This window comes from Pelophylax lessonae (assembly GCF_965119305.1).
Source record: "Pelophylax lessonae genome assembly, chromosome: 4".
NCBI classification, from domain to species: domain Eukaryota; kingdom Metazoa; phylum Chordata; class Amphibia; order Anura; family Ranidae; genus Pelophylax; species Pelophylax lessonae.
This window is the reverse complement of record NC_138771.1, coordinates 144,243,491-144,262,499: the sequence shown is the minus strand read 5'-3', so window position 1 is coordinate 144,262,499 and position 19,009 is coordinate 144,243,491. Positions and strand designations below refer to the sequence as shown.

Genomic DNA, 19,009 nt, shown 5'->3' with positions numbered 1-19,009 from the left:
TCACTGGCTCTCTACAGCCCGATACCTCTGTGTGTCACTCCTACCCTTTCTTTCTTTTTCTTTTTCATCATCTGCTATGGCTGGATTATCAAAAATTAAATAATTTTTATATGCATTGATATTTTTATACATTGAGATTTTTTCTTATACTTATAAACATTTTTACTCTTTGGATATCATTTTATGATACTATTACCTTTTTTTATCTCATTTTTATACCTCTATGAGATATATATATATTTTTTACTTCCAGCCTTTATTTTACCATCCAGCAGAAGCTCTGTATCCTACAAATCACGCTTCCCCACCTGGCTCCCCATTCTACGTGCCATTTTTTCAAGTCCTGTCAGCTCCTGGATCAGACTTTGGCAGCCCCCCCTTATGAGAGCATGAATCCACCATTTATCCTTTGGGCTACATGTGAGTGCCATCTCCCCACTTGGGCTTTATATACAGATATTGTATTATCACATCTACTGTTTTACATCATACATACTAACATGTTGTCAACTGTTTTATTCATAGATACATTTCACCTCATATACACTCCTGATGAGTGAGCTTTACATAGACTCATGAAACGCGTCGAGTTCCTACAATATATGAGTTCAATTTATGATATGTATTCATTTATTTGTACTATTTATGTACCATTGTATCATTGATGTTATTATGTCATGTGCCCATTGTGTTGCGTATTTATGATCTGTTTATTGTATGATTGTATCAATAAAACTTATCATTTTATTGCCATAATCTTGTGGCTACTCATTGTAATCACCTCATATAAAGTCCCACCCAAAGGGCACCACCTCTCTTCTTTTTGGTATAGGCATGGCACAGGCATGGCACTGGTGATGGTATAGGCATGGCACAGGTGATGGTATAGGCATGGTACAGGCATGGCACAGGTGATGGTATAGGCATGGCACAGGTGATGGTACAGGCATGGCACAGGTGATGGTATAGGCATGGTACAGGCATGGCACAGGTGATGGTATAGGCATGGCACAGGTGATGGTACAGGCATGGCACAGGTGATGGTACAGGCATGGCACAGGTGAGGGTATAGGCATGGCACAGGTGATGGTATAGGCATGGCACAGGTGAGGTCACAGGTTGGCTTCAATCACTTACCTGCTCTCCTCCTGGGCTGCCTGCGAGACGTCCACGGCGCTGCTCCTCTCCTCGAGTCCTCTTCTGGTGGTGGCGGGATTCCGGGAACCGTCCACGGCGCTGCTCGTCTCGTCCTCTTCAGTCTTCTTTGACGGCGGCGGGCTCTCTGGGTCTTCCGATCGGTCCGGCGCGAAGGAGATCGGGCGGTGACGGTGCGTGACTGACTCACGCACCGGCACCGCCCCCATTGCGACGTCAGCAGGGTCAGCAATCGGATGTCCTGGATGATGATTGGTCCAGGCTGGAGACTGGACCAATCACAGCCAGGATATCAGGAAAGTGGGGGTGTCCTAGCGCTATGACCTGTGCCCAGGTTACGCCCCAGAAGGCAGCCAATCGGCGCCTCTGCTGGGTCATAAACCCCACCCCCCCCCCATAGCCACCACATAGGTAGGCGAACGCGTTTTTTTTTTAAACTTTATTGTTCTTTTTGTAATCTTTTTTTTTCCCATTTTTTTAGGGGGGCGGCGCCCTGGTGCCCCCTATGCACAGGCCGCCACTGGTATAACTCCTGCTGCAGCTGCGACATGTGTACCCTCCTGGCCACTGCAGCTAAAGGAGGTTTGGTTGGGGCGGGTGTGGTAAAAACGTAATTCTTTGGTGTTACCCCTCCCCAAAATGCAAATGTGATGGAAACCTTTACTGTTCTGAACCCCCTGAGGCTGCTTTCACGTTAATGTTCTGCCCTTTACCTTCACCGTGGGTGCAGTGTATCTGAGGCTTTCCTAGGTTAGCTGCACTTTGCCATAGACTTCTATTATATCCTGCAGGTGTTTTACACTTCCTGAAAAGTGAACTGTAATTCCTACATTCAGAAAGTGCCCCAAACCTGCAGGATATAATATAAGTCTATGGCTAAGTGCAGCGAACCTGCCGGAAAGCTGCAGGTACACTGCCCTGCACCTGTGGCATGTGAAAGCATCCCTATAATACTATGCCCAGTGGATTGCTTCACACTTACCTGAAGATCTCTCTTTCCTGCTGCTGGCAAAACTCTGGAGACTGCTAGCCGGGATAAGAGGCGGAGTGCAGTTGGTATCACTCCACATAGGAGAGGAGCCAGCAGTACAGAGGGGGCATCGGATTATACGGCTCTTGCTCCCTACTACAGCTCCAACCTTACAAGTAGTTCCTCTGCATTGCACTCTGATGCACTGGGATGAGGGATCAGCAAGCCCAGACCTCAATCTATCAGTCACCGGGCCACGATCTATGGGCTGCTGATACCCGCCCTACAGTATCCAGGGCACAATATGATTCCCTCGTCTTGTGATGTAATGTAACCACTGTGTCGGGCAGTAGAAGCATATGACCCAAAGAATCATGTACAATTTAAAAGGGACTCTATTGTATTCGTATACACAAACAGAAGTTGCCAATCCAAGTTCATTTAGAGTGATAAATCGTTTGCCAAGCATCAGCATATTACTAGTAGTACATATGATACAACGTCTCAATAGAAGTTCTAATAACTGTTTACAGGGCTGAAAGACAAAATTTCAGGTTTAATAAGTGCATGCTGTATTTTTTTAGGATGTGATAAATGAATCGTTTAGAGGTGTGATTGGTGTATTGCACATTCACTAAACATTATATATACTGTATGTGTAGAAAATGTGTATATGAAATTTCTGATGCTTAACCAGTTGTTTACTGGGCACTTATACCCCCTTCCTGACCAGGTCAATTTCCAACTTTCAGTGTTGTCAAACTTTGAACGAAAATTGCGCAGTCATGCAACACTGTACCCATATGACATTTGTATTATTTTTTTGAGACAGATAGCTTTCTTTTGGTGGTATTTAATCACCTCTGTTTTTTTTTTTTTTTTGCTAAACAAAGAAAAAAAAGATAGAAATGTGCACTGGTGAGGCTGCACTGATGGGCAATGATGAGGAGGCATTTATAAGATGTACTGATGGGCAGCATTAACCGCTTGCCGACCGCCGCAAGTAAATTTACTGCGGCGGTCAGCCCCTCACAGGCAAAGTGACGTTAATTAACGTCACTAGCCTGGGAGGGTCTGGGGAGCGAGCGCGCGCCGCCGGAGGCGCGCTCCCGCTCCCGCACGGTCATGGACCCCCCCGCGCATGTGACCGGCGGACCCGATGCATATTTATAGCACTGATTACTGTAGAAATGTCACTGGTAACCCCAAAAGTGTCAAAAATGTCAGTCAAGGGTCCGATCTGTCCGCCCCAATGTCGCAGTACCGCAAAAAAATCGCAGATCGCCGCCATTACGCGTTAAAAAAAAACAACAAAAATGACAAAAATCTTTCCCTTTGTTAGTAAACGCGATAACTTTTGCGCAAACCAATAAAAATACGCTTTTTGCGATTTTTTTTTTTACCAAACATATGTAGCATAAAACAAATTGGCCGAAAATGTTCAAAAATTTAGATTTTTACATTTTTTTGGGGGGGAATTTCATATAAAAAAATGTGAAAAATATTGTTATTTTTGCAAAATTTACGCTCTTTTTTGGTTTATAGCGCAAAAAGTAAAAAGCGCACAGGTGATCAAATACCACCAAAAGAAAGCTCTGTTTGTGAGAAAAAAAAAATTTGTTTAGGTACAGCGTCGCACGACCGTGCAATTGTCCGTTAAAGTCACGCAGTGCCGAATCGCAAAATACCCCCTGGTCGTTTAGCAGCCAAATCCTCCGGGGCTTAAGTGGTTAATGGTACTGATGGAGCTGCACTGATATATGGCACTGATGAAGCTGCATTGATAGGCACTGATGAGGAGGCATATATAGGCAGCACTGATGGGCAGCAAAAATGGCACTGATGGGCAGCATTGATGGGACTGCACTGAATATCAGGGCACTGATGATCAGTGCCCTGATTATATGTGTGTATGTCCCATGTCAGGATTTCTGGTTACCAGGTCTCCTCTACTCATGCTGTGACAGCTCTTGAGGAAAGTACTGCTGATAACAAGCAATTATGTTTACACTGTGATCAGCTGTGTTTGGACACAGCTGAACACGTAGTAAGGGGGCGCTGTGATTGCCCCTTAACCACAATCCGTGACTGTCTGTATTTGAAGGACACACCGATCACTGAGCGCGTCGAGTGCATGTCCCAGGGGGAGCACGAGGGGCATGGTTCCGGGGGCTTTCAGGATAGATCAGAATGATTCCAATGGTCAAAGTCCTCACGTTCCAGCACGTGACCAATCAGAATTTCTCTGATCCATCCCAGAAGCCCTAAGGAAATAAGGAAAAGAAGAGCAGAACTTTCAAATTCCTGAACTGCTGCATTAGCTGTGTGGACAATGACAGCTAATCACCCATGTAGATAAGTGTAGTGGGGATGGAGGGGGGGGGGGAGGGGGAAGAACAGGGGTGTCAAACTCAATTTCATTGCGGGCCGTAGCATTATTTTTGCCCTCAGGAGGGCTGGTTGTCACTGTAGGACTATGTATGCAGAGTTCAGGACTGCATGGCATACAGAGTGTAGAGTTCAGTAGTGTGCTACATAAAAAGTGTAGAGTTCAGGGGTGCATTGTGTACAGAGTGCAGAGTTCAGGGGCGCATTGTATACAGAGTACAGGGATGCGCTACATACAGAGTGCAAGGTTTAGGGGTGTGCTGTGCACAGTGTGCAGCACAGGCTGTTCAGATCTTACTTTCACCCCTCCTGCTTGGCTCTGATCTCTGCACCATTCTCCCTCATCTGCCTCGATAGCCTTTATTCCCCCCCCCCCCGCCCCCCAAAAGCTTCCTCTTACCTCACCCACCCAGCCCAGGGCTAGTACCAGTTTTATAGCAGTACACTTGTATAGCAGTGTAGGTGGCTCCACCTTGCCTTACAGGCAGATCACTGGTCGACATCTGTCCCTGCCGCACCCCACTGTGATGTGCATGCAGGGATCTGTGAGAGCTGGGAGCCATGAAGAGCAAAGCTGTCCCTGTAAATACAGAAAGCTTCTGTGTTTACAGGTGACAGCGGGGAGTGGGGGGTGAGGGCTAGAAAAAAGCCCTTGGTGCGAGGGCCATGTGACATGGCCTGGCAGGCTGGATTTAGTCTGCGGGCCTTGTGTTTGACATAGACTGTGCATTCAAGTTTCAGTTTTTGTGAACTACACTGTATCTGAGTACCACAAACCAAAAATTCTATTCAATTCATTTTTAATATTCAAAGCAAACTCACCCATCCATCCATGTCTTTATGAAATCTTTTTTAAAAACAAATTGAAAAACACCCCCCCCCCCTAACATTCCTGTCTGTGGCCATCTTGGGTAAGGGCAGATGGTTCATGTAGCATTTACTTCCTGGAACCATTATGCCCTTAGCTCAGGCATACCGGTGTTCCGTGAGAATTACCTACCCCGTGAGAATTACCTACCCCTCGTCACTTCCGGCCAGGAACAGCTGAGCAGCGCAGCAGTGCGCATGCTCACAGGGCCGGATACCTAAAGGGACAACAGAGGAGCAGACTAGTGCGCATGCACACTAGTATGGAAATAGCACAGTGTACCGTTGAAAAACCCTACCCACGCGGCGGTTAAATAAAACAGCGGGGCTGCAATACGAATCATCTCCGCTCGTGTGCCTGTCACTTCCCTGATCTCGGCAAGTAAATATAAAAGCGGCTGGCGTCTCCGTGATTTATGTTTACATACACCCGCCGCCGCTTTTATATTTAGTTGCCGAGATCAGGGAAGTGACAGGCACACGAGCGGAGATGATTCGTATTGCAGCCCCGCTGTTTTAATGTAAGCGCTGCATTCCATACAGTGCCGTGAACCGGAAGTGACGAGGGGTAGGTTTTTCTCACGGGTAGGTAATTCTCACGGAACACCGGCAGGAGGGTGTGTTTAGCTGAGAAAACCTCTCCTCCCCTCCTGAAGACTCCTGGGATGTATGTCATTATTTGCCTAGGCCTGGAAACCAGGAAGTAACTGAAGAAATGTAAAAACAAGTTTAAAATAAGTAAATACAATATATTTTCCTAGCTATTTGCTAATGCTAGCAGCATGCAGTCAATGTTGATTGAGAGAGTGAAGTTCCACCTTAAGCTTTAAATACTTCACTGCCACACAACTCTAAGAAGCCACAGGGCTACTAGTAAGCATACAAAGGCAGCCCTGTCCTTAGTGGAGCTTTTTTTTTTCTATACATTCAAAAAATGGTGTATGCAACAGGGGTGTGGAAAGGATGGCAAGATGCTGTTGCTGGGTGGATCAGTGGTGTGGATTGGAGTCAGGGCACCTCATTTAAATACTAATCTAATGCCTTTAGACTGCATTCACATGTCAGCGTATGATTCGGAGATTTATTGCAAATCGCGGGACGCCTAGCGTTGCCCGTTGATTTGCAATAACCCCCCAAACGCCGAGCGATGTTGCCGCGATTTACGCCCGCCGAATCGCGGCAACATCGCGCAAACAAAATCGCGGGACGCAATACGCTCCAAAGAAGCTCGTGTACTTTTTTGGAGCATATTGCGTCCCGCGATTTTGTTTGCGCGATGTTGCCGCGATTCGGAGGGCGTAAATCGCGGCAACATCGCTCGGCGTTTGGGGGGTTATTGCAAATCAACGGGCAACGCTAGGCGTCCCGCGATTTGCAATAAATCTCCGAATCGCGGGCGGAACCGCGGCGGTTCTGCCCGCGATCATATGCTGACATGTGAATGCAGCCTTAATGTAAAGTGTGCCTTTCTTTACTGACTATAGTTGTACATATTTACAAAATTATCCCCAGAGAGCAGCCTTCATACAATTTCTTACCACCAAATGATCAAGATCAACAAAGTATAAATAACTTACCAGCTGAGATCTGTACATCGGCCACAATTCTTTCTGGACGAGCAAATTTCTTAGGAATTGCTGCTAGATCAGCAACAGCTACCATGATCTCATCCCACAGCGACATCAATGTTTCTGGATCTTCTAGTGAGCGGATGGCATCAGAGGGCACACTAAAAATGATGTTTTCTGCAATAAGCTCAGCCCAAGGAGCTGGATAGTTACGAATGGTTTCCTGCCATGAGGAGAGGCTTGTCTGACCTAAACAAGAATATAAGAGATCTTATTCTTCTATTTTATTGTACATGTTTTTATTTCCTATTCCTGTAAAATATCATTGTAATTTTAATTGATCCCATATAAAATGTAATAAACAACATTTCCAAATGGAATTTGCTAACATATGTTCTACATAGCCAGAAAGCTCGATACTGTATGTGCCTTCACATCATGGCATAATAACTCTCAATTATATAATATAATAAATCTAGCCCTGGAATTGTTCATTTAGGCTGGTTTTCTTGCTGCTGGTTTTATTATTTTTTTTGGGCTTGTTTATACTGTTTACCTTCCCATACTCTGTTTTCTGTTTATCCATGGACACTAGATAGTGCTCTGTCATTAAATACCCATTTGGATTAGTGATCGACCGATTATCGGCAACACCGATATATCGGTGGCCGATATGCACTTTTCCCGATATATCGTAATCGGCCTTTGGATTTACCGATTTTGCCGATATTTCGGGAAAGTGCTGTACTGGACTGATGCCTGCAGCTAGAGGCCTTACCTCGGTACCGGCGTCCATAACCGACGGTCGGCTGTCTTGGAATGACAACCGATGCGGCTGAGAAGCCGCTCGGCTGTCATTCCATGGAGCGGGAGGGGACATCCCCCCTCCCGCCGCCTTCCGCGGCTCGCCCGGGATCCCATCCCACCTGGAGACCCGAGCATCCTACCTGCAGGGCCGCCGAAGAGAAGACCCGATCAAAGCCGCATTTGGCTCTGACAGGGTCTCCATTTTTTTTAATTCGGCGCCGAGTACCCGGAAGTGATGTCATGACATGACATCACTTCCGGGTTCTGGTAGCGCCAAATTAAAAAATCTTACAGCATTCAAGCGAAAAAAAGAAAATATTTCAAGCCCTACAAGAATCTAAGATATCTGATGATCATATGTCTTTTAGTAATACTTTAAGACCAAAATGTTTATGTTATATAGAGTGCTTTCCATAGGTGTGCGCAGGGGGTGTGACAGGTGCAAATTCACTTTATTGGGCTTTCCCCCGTGTTGGGCCAACCCCCCCCTCCCCCCCTCCTCAGTGCTGCTGGCTTCCCTCCTCTCCTCTCCTCTCCCCCGGCTGCTGCAGGGGATGTTTCAGAATGGAGAGTGGGGGAATAGGCTGGTAAATAAGTCCTTTACTGACCCCTTCCTTTTCTAAATGAGCACAGTGGATACACACTCACTCACTTTGTTCATTCATGACTGAAGCATAGTAAATTGTTTACTTTGCTTCTGTTTGTGAATGAACAGGAAGCCTCTAATCACAGAACACTATCCCATCCATTCACTGTCCAGTGCAGCTGAGGCTGCAGAGAAAGGAATGTGTGTTTGAGCTTTGGGGGTGCACACCATAATGCAATAGGCTGCACACACCTATGCTGCTTTCTAACTTTGATATGATGTTACTTCTTGCTATTATTTGGGTTTCTACCAAAATTTGCATGTTTTCTGAATGATTATTTTGAGGCCTCATGCACACTGGGCGCTTGCCTAGCTCTTCTACAGCTTTCTCCTGGCAGAAGAAAAGCAGTGTCAAAAACACAAAGTCGCAATTTTGCAAGCGCCTTCAAGTGAGTCAAGCGCTTGGGTGTTTAATAATTTCATTGGCCAGAATATTATTCTATTATTACATTACATGCGTTTAGGTACATCAAGCATTTTTTTATTTTTTTGCCAAACGCTGCTGCTCCTGCATGTGCTGGCAAAGGGATTTTATTTTTCTGCCTCTGAAAGCCCCTGCTTCTAAACACCCATGTGTTCATGGACACCTAGGCTAACAATGAGGGGCTTTAAAGGCAGAAAGAAAACGCAAGATGCCTCTGGAAGTGGCCTTTAAAATGCCCAGTAAACATGACATGAGGCCTAAAGCTCAACAGTTAAAGACTCTATTGGGATTTATTGCTGTTTGTGTACCTATTGGAGAGATTTCTCTCACCTCTGATCAGGAGTCTCAGGACAAAAAGTGATGGCAACATGGAAAAAACTAAAATATGTTTTTAGAAAAATCAGGTAGGATTACAATGCCTGATAATGTTTTCATTGCTGTTTCTGCCTGCCTTAATGGGTCTTTTTTAAAGACAGGAAGTGAAGCAAAATCTCTTCAATGAGGTCACAGGCAGAAATTTAGAGGAAAATCCTTTAAACCTTCGCCTCATCACCTTATGGTACACCCATTTTCAGGGTGTAACATGTAACATATACCACAATATTGCTGCGCTAAAACATATAGCATAAAACATATACAAAAAAGGCGAAAAGCAGCCAACACAAATCTTTGAAATAAAAAGATCAAAAGGCAATATATATCGAAATGTGGCGCTATTCTAAAAACTGTCTGCACAGAATGTTGTTAACAAATCCAGGGGAGAAACAACAGTTCATAAATAATCCATATATGTAAGTATGGAAGACTTCGGACAGTTGGAAGTGAAGATCCTCAGTGGAAAAGACCACCACCAAACACCCGCACACACTGATCCTTACCAGATGTAGATGACCCTCATCACAAAGGTCATAAAGCGTATATAGGTGCATAAACCATAGGCAACTGGGATCCTCTACTCCTCACTCCTTAGTCACATCAATAACCAAGCGATCATCCACTTCTCATGGGGCCCAAAAAGAAGAAATAGAACACCGCCTCATAGTGTAATCTGTCATATACTTTATTTGCCCCAAAAGGTATTAAAACAACTTACAGGATCACCGCTGGTAGCGAGCGTTGTATAGGTTCTCCTCCTGTGGTTAGATGCTGCCGCATCCCACCGACAAAATGGCCGCCGCGTCTCTTCCGCGTGTGGCGTGCGTCGCCGTAAGCTCCACCCAACGCGTTTCGTCAGAGACTGACGTCGCACAGGCGTCCCGCGATTTGCAATGATTTCCGGATCACGGGCAGAATCGCAGTGATTCTGCCAGCGATACGCTATGCCCACATGTGAACGTAGCCTTAGGCTTCATTTACCCCTGAGCATATCATATTACTGTCGTTTTTCTGACTTTTTTAAGCTTTTTTTGCAGCTTTTTACAAGCTTTCTTTAAAAGTTTAAGAAGTGTATTACAAGCTTTTTACAGCTTTAGGCGTTTTTGTTAAGCCAATAGAAAGCACTAGGGGGAGGAAAGTGAGGACATTTAGGGTGGGGAGCTGCTATTTGAGTGTTTACAAGCGTTTTTCTGCTCAAGTCAAGCGCTTCTATTGAAAGTCCATGGGGCCAAAAACGCTTGGAATCTGCCATAAAAAAGCTCATGTACTTTTTTGAGCTTCGGGCTCCGTTGATATATTGGCTTCCCGGATCCCAAATTATGGCAAATTGCAAAGTTGTTTTGAGCGACAGGGGTCCTGCGATTCTGTTTGCGCAATTTTATCTCGATTCGTCGGGCAACAATCGCGGCAAAATCACGCCGCGTTTTGGGTGCCATTGGAAGTGATGGGAATCACAATTTGCAGTGATTCAGGATCAGGATTTTGCCATGATTCGGGATTGAAGGCAGAATCGTGACGATTCTGGACACCAAAATGTGAACGGAGCCTCAGGCGTTTTGCTTCAGGCGCCAGAACGCTCAGATGTGAACAGGGGCCATTGAAATGAATGGGATTTTATTGTTGGGCGTTCTGGAGTTTCAGAGCTGAGCATTTTACAAGCTGCAAAAATGCTCAGGTATGAACAGGGTCTAACTAATAATAACTTTTGTTGAGCCACATTTCTGTTATCTCCCACTCCTGAGCTTCTCTGCCTTTTTAGAACCGCTTTTTAATTAACAAAATTACTGCTAAAATTCAAAACACTATATGGATATATACATATATAAATAACCCTGTCTTATAATCTGTATAATGTTGTATGTTTACCAGTCAAAATGCACTTTTACAGACAAAATGCAAACCATTTTGTACTCAGTATATTCCTTTAAAATACTTACCCTTAATAAATGTTGGAGCATGTTCTGCACCATACACTGTCACTGGAATCAGACCCAACTGGCTTTTTGCTTTGACAATAATATATAGAAGACCTCCCCATATACAAGACATTTTCACTTTTTCTCCAAGAACATCTTTCTGATGTATAACTGCAGGAGCACGATAGAACTGCTTTGCTCCACTCAAGTTATCTGACTGACAGCCAACCTGAACCTTGAAAAATAATAAAAGAAATTAGTCTGAGCATGTACAGGAGGGTCATAAAAATGTAACTGCATATTGAATTTGATTTGCTCAGTGATTCGTATAAAAATAACCAAAAACTGACCCCCAAACCCCCCCTAAAAATAATTTCCCAGTGTTCCCTCTCTTTTACCCACGGCTTTATTAACCCTTGTTATGTACTCACCAGGTTTGCATACTTCTTGTAGTTGTACCTACTGGGTGCTTAGTTTGTGTCTTTTATTAAAATTTTACCTACTTACCCCCCCCCCCCCATCTAATTTCCTTGTTAAAGTAATATTAAAGGCTTATGTTTTTTTTGTTTTTTTAAATATTAAACACTATACTTTCCAGCTCTGTGCAGAGCAGCTCCAATCCTCCAATTCTCAAGTCCCCCGCCTACCCCTCCCCCTTGCCGAGTGCTCCCATAGCAACCTGCTTGCTATGGACGCACTCATGTGTGCTCGCTCCAGAGCTGTCTCTGGACACACAGAGCGCAGCTCGGTCCTGCCCCCGCTCCCTCCTCATTGGTTGTGATTGACAGGAGGCTGTGTCTCAGCCAATGGGCATGGATAGACCAAGGAGAGCCTCTGCTCTCATGCACATCGCTGGATCAAGATGGGGCTCAGATAACTATTAGGGAGCGGCTGGGGGGATGATTCAAGCAGAACCTTTTTTTACATCTATGTATAGAATGCATAAAGGTAAAAAATCTTCAACCTTTACAACCACTTTAATTTAAAAAAAAATGTCACTTTTACTTACCTAAGTACCTGGGTATGTGACAAGTAAGGCCCAGTGGCCTATCATCCAGGGGTGCAAAGTGTGTGATGCACATGAACTTCAAGGTGGATGAGGCCGACTGTTTTCTCACACCCTCTACAACCATGGATGATATATGTCTGAGGCTCTGCAGTCACGCCACTTACTGTTGGCTGTGTTGCTCCTGTCACAGAGGATCTGTGGGTGACTCGAGTTGCAGTAACACACAGATCCTATTGCTGGCAGCTGTAGGGGTGGGTTCGGCATCTCCGGAGAGGGGGCAAAGCGCTGATGTCAACCAGAGCCCGGAAGAAAGGAAATCTCCCTTGCTGGCATGTATGAGGTAACATGTGAGCTCTGTGAATTTGGGAAGGGAGGACTATACTATATTGTACATTACATACATTGTACATTACATACTCTGCACTATATACACTATACTGTACATACATTCTCTGCACTATATATACTATATTGTGTATTATATACATTGTACATTACATACTCTGCACTATATACACTATACTGTACATACATTCTCTGCACTATATATACTATATTGTACATTAGATACATTGTACATTACATAATCTGCACTATATACACTATACTGTACACTGTACATACATTCTCTGCACTATATATATTATATTGTACATTACATGCATTGTACATTACATACTTTGCACTATATACACAATACTGTACATACATACTCTGTACTATATATATTATATAGTACATTACATACATTGTACATTACATACTCTGCACTATATACGCTATACTGTACATTAATAAACTCTGCACTATATATACTATATTGTTTATTACATACATTGTACATTACATACTCTGCACTATATACACAATACTGTACATACATACTCTGTACTATATATACTATATTGTATATTACATACATTGTACATTACATACTCTGCACTATATACACAATACTGTACATACATACTCTGTACTATATATACTATATTGTACATTACATGCATTGTACATTACATACTTTGCACTATATGCACTATACTGTACATACATACTCTGCACTATATATAGTATATTGTATATTACATACATTGTACATTACATACTCTGCACTATATACACTATATACTGTACATACATACTCTGCACTATATATATTATATTGTACATTACAGATTCCTGCGCTATATAGATTATATTGAAAAATGTTTGTTCAGTCAAGAGTGTCTGGATGTACGTTGCCAACATCCCTGTTTGAGATACAGAAAAGAGGTTTCCCCTAAGTGGCGGGACTTTAAGGGCAACTAAACATCCAAAAATGAATGCAAGTGTATAAAAAACGTAAGTTTATTGAGTTAACATGGTAAAAAGCATTAAAACAATGCAAAAATTGAATCCATAGACGAATTACATCATAATAAAAAATAAACAACTACAAAGCTAGCATTGTACATCACATAAAAGACCAAGTGAGTGTCTGAATTCCAGGGAAGATCAGACGTGTTTCGGGCATGGCCTCAGAGGTCAACTGGAACTCATTTCACTATAGTCGCTTTGCAATAGCATACAGGGCTGTGTAAATATGTTTCCGTGTCGGCTGCAATGCAGCACAAAAGCGCCAACTGAGGCCAACTGAGGAGCAAGGGACAGTCCTCATAAAATGTATGTGCATCTAGTAATTTCAATATGGAAATAGTTCCCAAATGATGGAAGAGCACTGTCCTCAAGTGGATCCCACAAGGATCCGAGAAAGCCCACGCTGGACGTTCAGTGCATCCAGAGTTGGGGTCATATATGGCCTGTGTCGCCTTGGGGAGACGAATGTATCCAAGTGGAACAGTAGTCTGTAGTCTCAAAAGGACCCACTCTTGTCTAGTGAGGAGTAGTGTTCTGCTTCCACCAGCACAGGGAATGGCAATCTGAGCCACCTGACACACGGGCCACTCGCCCCCTAGCTGCCTGGGCACGACTGGCGTAGCTCTACGTCGGTTAATGTGGTTAATGGCTGTGTGTTGAGTTATTTTAAGGGGACAGCAAATTTACACTGTTATACAAGCTGTACACTCACTACTTTACATTGTAGCAAAGTGTCATTTCTTCAGTGTTGTCACATGAAAAGATATAATAAAATATTTACAAAATGTGAGGGGTGTACTCACTTTTGTGAGATACTGTACACTGTAGTGTACAGTATAGACTCCTACACTATATACACTACATTGTATGTTACAGACTCCTACGCTATATTGTATGTTGTAGACTCCCGCACTATATATACACTATATTGTACATTATAGACTCCTACACTATATACACTATGTTGTACGCTACAGACTTCTACGCTATATTGTACAATACAGGCTCCTACATTTTATACACTATATTGTATATTATAGACTCCTTCACTATATTGTACGTTACAGACTCCTGCATTATATACACTGTATTGCACATTACACATTCCTGCATTGTATACACTAGATTGTGCATTACAGACTCCTATACTATATACACTTATTCTTCATTACACACTCTGCACTATATACACATACTATCTTTTACATTACATACTCCTGCACTATATATACTTTATTGTATATAACACACTCCTGCATCATATGCACTATATTATGTATTACATACGTCTGACCAAAGTGTTTATTGTCTGACCAGTTGCTGGCAGTTAAACAGTCCCTGAGTATTCTAGTAAGGTTCTTCTGTAGGGCCACTCAGACAAAGTGTTAGCTCTTTGACTATTTTCAGTGTACGCAAAATCATATGCAATGGCAGTGTTTCATTTTTAAATTGTGCTGATGTTTATACACGTTTGTGAGACTCTTACTTGTGGCGCACCTATCTAAGCATATTTTATTGGTACAAGAAGGTTTTTGTTTATTTACCAATTTAAGCCCCTCCCACTATTAAGCACAATTTGACAACGCCCATTTAAGCGTGCATAATACTACTCTACTACAATTGCCCAGAGGTGTCTGAAGCCTTTTAAAATATTAGCAACAGCCCTGGCACAATAAAAACAATCATTAACAGCTTTGCTGTATTGCACTAAGCATATCATATTTTTGTTGTTTTTTTTTAATCACGCATGTGGCCCAATTAATGATTTTGCATACAGGCTCACACCTCTATCTTCTTTTTTTAGTGTCCACATTGCTGGCAAGGTGACATAGACACATCCATAGGTGTACAGTGGTGCAGTCTGCAACAGCGTGGTGACATTATGAAGATGTTACTGGTTAGCACGAGCATAGGCTATAGCACTGGATTCTCAGATCATAACTCCAGAAAGCAGAATCAGTTGATGGACACGAGTGACAGAGTTAGGTATGCAAGAAAAACCTTCAAAGGTAATTTTTTTTGAGCTGTCAAATGGGTGGATTAATTGGATTAGAGGGAGGAGAGCTTTGCTTTCAGATTGGCTTTAAAATTGGATAAACATATTCACACAATAAGTACAAACAGTTCATGATCAAGGGTTCATATCCTAAGGCTTCATGCGCACAAGTGCAAGAGAGCATATAGAATGCAAAGAGCATGAACAGCTACTGTAAAGGAGCCACAGGCTGCATCCAAAAGTGTAGTCCTGTGTGCATGTGCAAGTTTACACAAGGGTCAACATAATTTGTTATATAGCATTGCAATGGGAGGCTGTGCGCTGCACCCGTGGCTCTCTTATGTCCGCTATTTGCGCTCCATGCATGCTGAATGCCTTCTTGAGGCAAAGTGCATGAAGCCTAGATGATGAAAAAAGTGCAAGTGCTGTACACCAAATGTCTGTTTTGGAACCATTTATCTGTTATGGTGTTAATAACTAAAACAGAACTCAAGATATAGTATTTCTGTTTTTTTCAGATGTGGAATACAGCCCTTGCAAAATGTCTCCAGGTATGAGCTGACCTATACACAGTGAGCTTGTTTGACCTAAGGAGTTGAAAATCTTTTCTAAATTGTGAGAAAGGTTACTTCAGTTATTCAAACATGTAAAAAGCTAATTATTTCACATGCACGTGACTGGGGATTCAAAGTGAACAGTAATTCGCTTCTCACAGGATTGGTCAACTGATGTGAGAAACATGGCAAAAGAGGCTACAAATAAGGGCAACACAATTAAAGTGGTACTAAACCCACAATGGTAAAATCTGTCTATAGATGCAGAATATCATGCTTGTTATATTCACTGTGTAACTTAAGTGATTAATCCTCTACATTGTGCAGAAAGGCTGTGTGATCCTGTATGCACAGATCCTCCCCCTCCTGCAAGTTCACTCTGGACAAGTCCAGATAAATACAATAAGAGAACACTTCCTGGTTTTAGCTGAGTTATTCAGGTCACATGGTATTAACATCACACATTTGGGCATGTATACAGATCCTAAATGACAGTCCAGTCCCTCCCTCCTCCATGCCCAGTACCTAAAAAAGAACACAGTGGGTGGGATGTCACATCTTGATTGATGGATGTTTTTTTTTTTTTCTTGGGAGGGGACATGTGAAAAGCACAGGGCCAATCACCACTGTCCAGACATTTTCAGCCAGAGAACTAAGAGTCTTGAAGCCTAATAGGACAGCCATAGGAGAAATGAAATCTCCTCCTACAAACTATCAGCATTCACTGATACAAGTCACAAGATAGCTCTAATTTCTATATACAGCTAATTCAAAAAGGTATTTATCAGTTTATATTTACTAAAATAATTGCATTTCCATGTCCTGTGTACTGTAGTAGACCAGATAGTGAATGCTGGATCTGGGTTTAGTAGCACATTAAGTCAAATTCAAAATAGCACGTATAAAAGAAATACCTTAAGACCTTTTCCAACAGCTGATGCTGGAAACATTAGTACTGCAGTTTTTCCAGGGGGCAGAAAGAGTCCAGTACTTCTCCATGCATTATCACCTAGGAGGAATGCAGTAAATGTTACTGTACCACAAATCTAGCATAGATGGAGACACAGACATACTTTTTCATGTTTTACCTGGGTTTGTGGCATCAATCTGTACTGTAACAGGTTGCTGGGCCAATAAATCTGTGCCACATTCCCCACTGTCATCCAGACATTTAAGGCAGCTGACTTCTTGAGCCAAACAAATGATAAAAGCCTCTTTGGAGTCATTTTTTACAGGGCACTGTTTGCTGACAGTGGGTAAATGACCCCCCTGTACTAGATGTGCCAGTTCTTGCTGTAGTGACGAGGTGAGAGGGCTGGCTGGGAGCCTCATGTATGATGAGACATCTTGACTGAGTTTGTCCAACCAAGAGCTGAGAGGTGGTTTTATCTCAACTCCACTTTTCAAGTCCCTTAGCAGCTCGCAGATTGCTCTAGGGAAGTGGTAGGTACTATCAACTGCTTTGGGATTTAAAGCCTTATAAACTCCTTGCCTGACTGTCCCTCCTAAAATACTAATTCCAAACTTGTTTAGGATTTTATTTCCTGGGTACTGGGAAAGCACATTTGGGTTGGAGTAAGACCAGTACCAGGCATGGCCAGCGATTAGTAGGCCTCCCCCTTCTGCTACAAATCTATGGATCTTTTCAGCTTCTGCATCTCTGTAGGATTTGCAGCAATACACACTGAGATCAGGAATCAAGTTAGAAGCTACGCATGGTAAACCTTCATTCTCTAACACACAAAAGAGATCTCCCAGGTTATTAACACCAATCTTTCCATGTCTGCCCATGTCTAGCCAAGAAACAGCATTGAGAATGAAGGTCTTCAGCTCTGGCTTGGAGAGGTTGCCTTCATGTGTTCCTACAACAACACGTCCTTTGCCGTAGCATGCAGCACCAAAAAAACATTGATTGTTGTTGCTGAGCCCAATTGGAAATGTTAGAGGTCCATGAAGAAGAAGTTCTGAGGGCAAACATCCTCCACTGATGTCCAGGTCATTAACCCCTTGCATGAGATGCTCTAGATCCGCTGAAAAATGTACACTGTATAAAACAAAATCAGACACCAGGCAGCCATTAGCTTTTCATACAAGAATAAAGCATGTAAGATTAAAGCAGGGCAAATACCCTTATATTATATAAATGACAAATACAAAAAGTGACCTTCTTTTCCTTTTTATTATTAGAACACTAATGGGTCCAGTTATCTATGTTTTCCCCCAAGATTCATACAACTTTTATCAAAGATTCACACAACTTTCACCCAAGATTTGCACATGCTCTACCTTTAAACAGATTTTAAATAGAGATTTTTGTTATTCTTGGGTAAAGGTTGTGTGAATCTTCAATGAAAAATTTGATAAATAGACCCCTAATAACTGCTGGCAGTGACATAATAAAAAGTTAATCATGGACATAATAATAATGATTTCTGTTTTCAATGCTGGAAGAAAACAAGCAATTTTGTACATAGGGTGAGTGAACTGTGAAGAACATCAGTAATGTGTGGATCACCCAAAAAAATCTGGTCTACTCGTTGGTTCACAGCTGTTGTGAACCAATACATCATCCATAGTACTTCCACAAAGTGATCTGCACCAAGGACTTCAAATACAGTAAAATATGTTTCTTTGCACATTCTGTTAACAAATTCTACTGCAATATGAAAATTAAAGAGGCCCTAGCATCACATATATTTTTTCATATCATGTAAATGTATACCAGGTAATGATCTAGGTAAATTGATTAATTTATTTTAATTCTGTCAAAGGGACATGCTGGCAAACGTTTATTGATCAGCGGCTGCAGCCACTCAGTTGCAACTGTTGATCTGTGTGTAGCACTGCCCATTTGAGGGTTGTTGGTAATTGTATGTTCTTCTGTGCCACTTTGACCCTGTGAACCGTCCTGCCCTCCTAACACTCTAGGTTCAGACATGTTGTGTATACCTTTAAATGACACACTGACACAATGCAAA

At 42.7% G+C, this 19,009-nt stretch overlaps 1 protein-coding gene across 2 annotated transcripts in view; it reads right to left on the bottom strand.

Annotated features, from left to right (window-relative positions):
• LOC309553828 (TRPM8 channel-associated factor homolog) overlaps positions 1-19,009 on the bottom strand; it is a 37,728-nt gene that overhangs the window by 7,122 nt on the left and 11,597 nt on the right. For both annotated transcript variants that reach the window (XM_082255282.1, XM_082255281.1), the window contains exons 3-6: positions 17,120-18,075; positions 16,946-17,040; positions 11,138-11,351; positions 6,958-7,197 (exon numbers count right to left, since the gene is read on the bottom strand). In XM_082255282.1, coding sequence (XP_082111408.1) covers positions 6,958-7,197; positions 11,138-11,351; positions 16,946-17,040; positions 17,120-18,075 — 1,505 coding nt within the window. The remainder of the gene's footprint in view (positions 1-6,957; positions 7,198-11,137; positions 11,352-16,945; positions 17,041-17,119; positions 18,076-19,009) is intronic.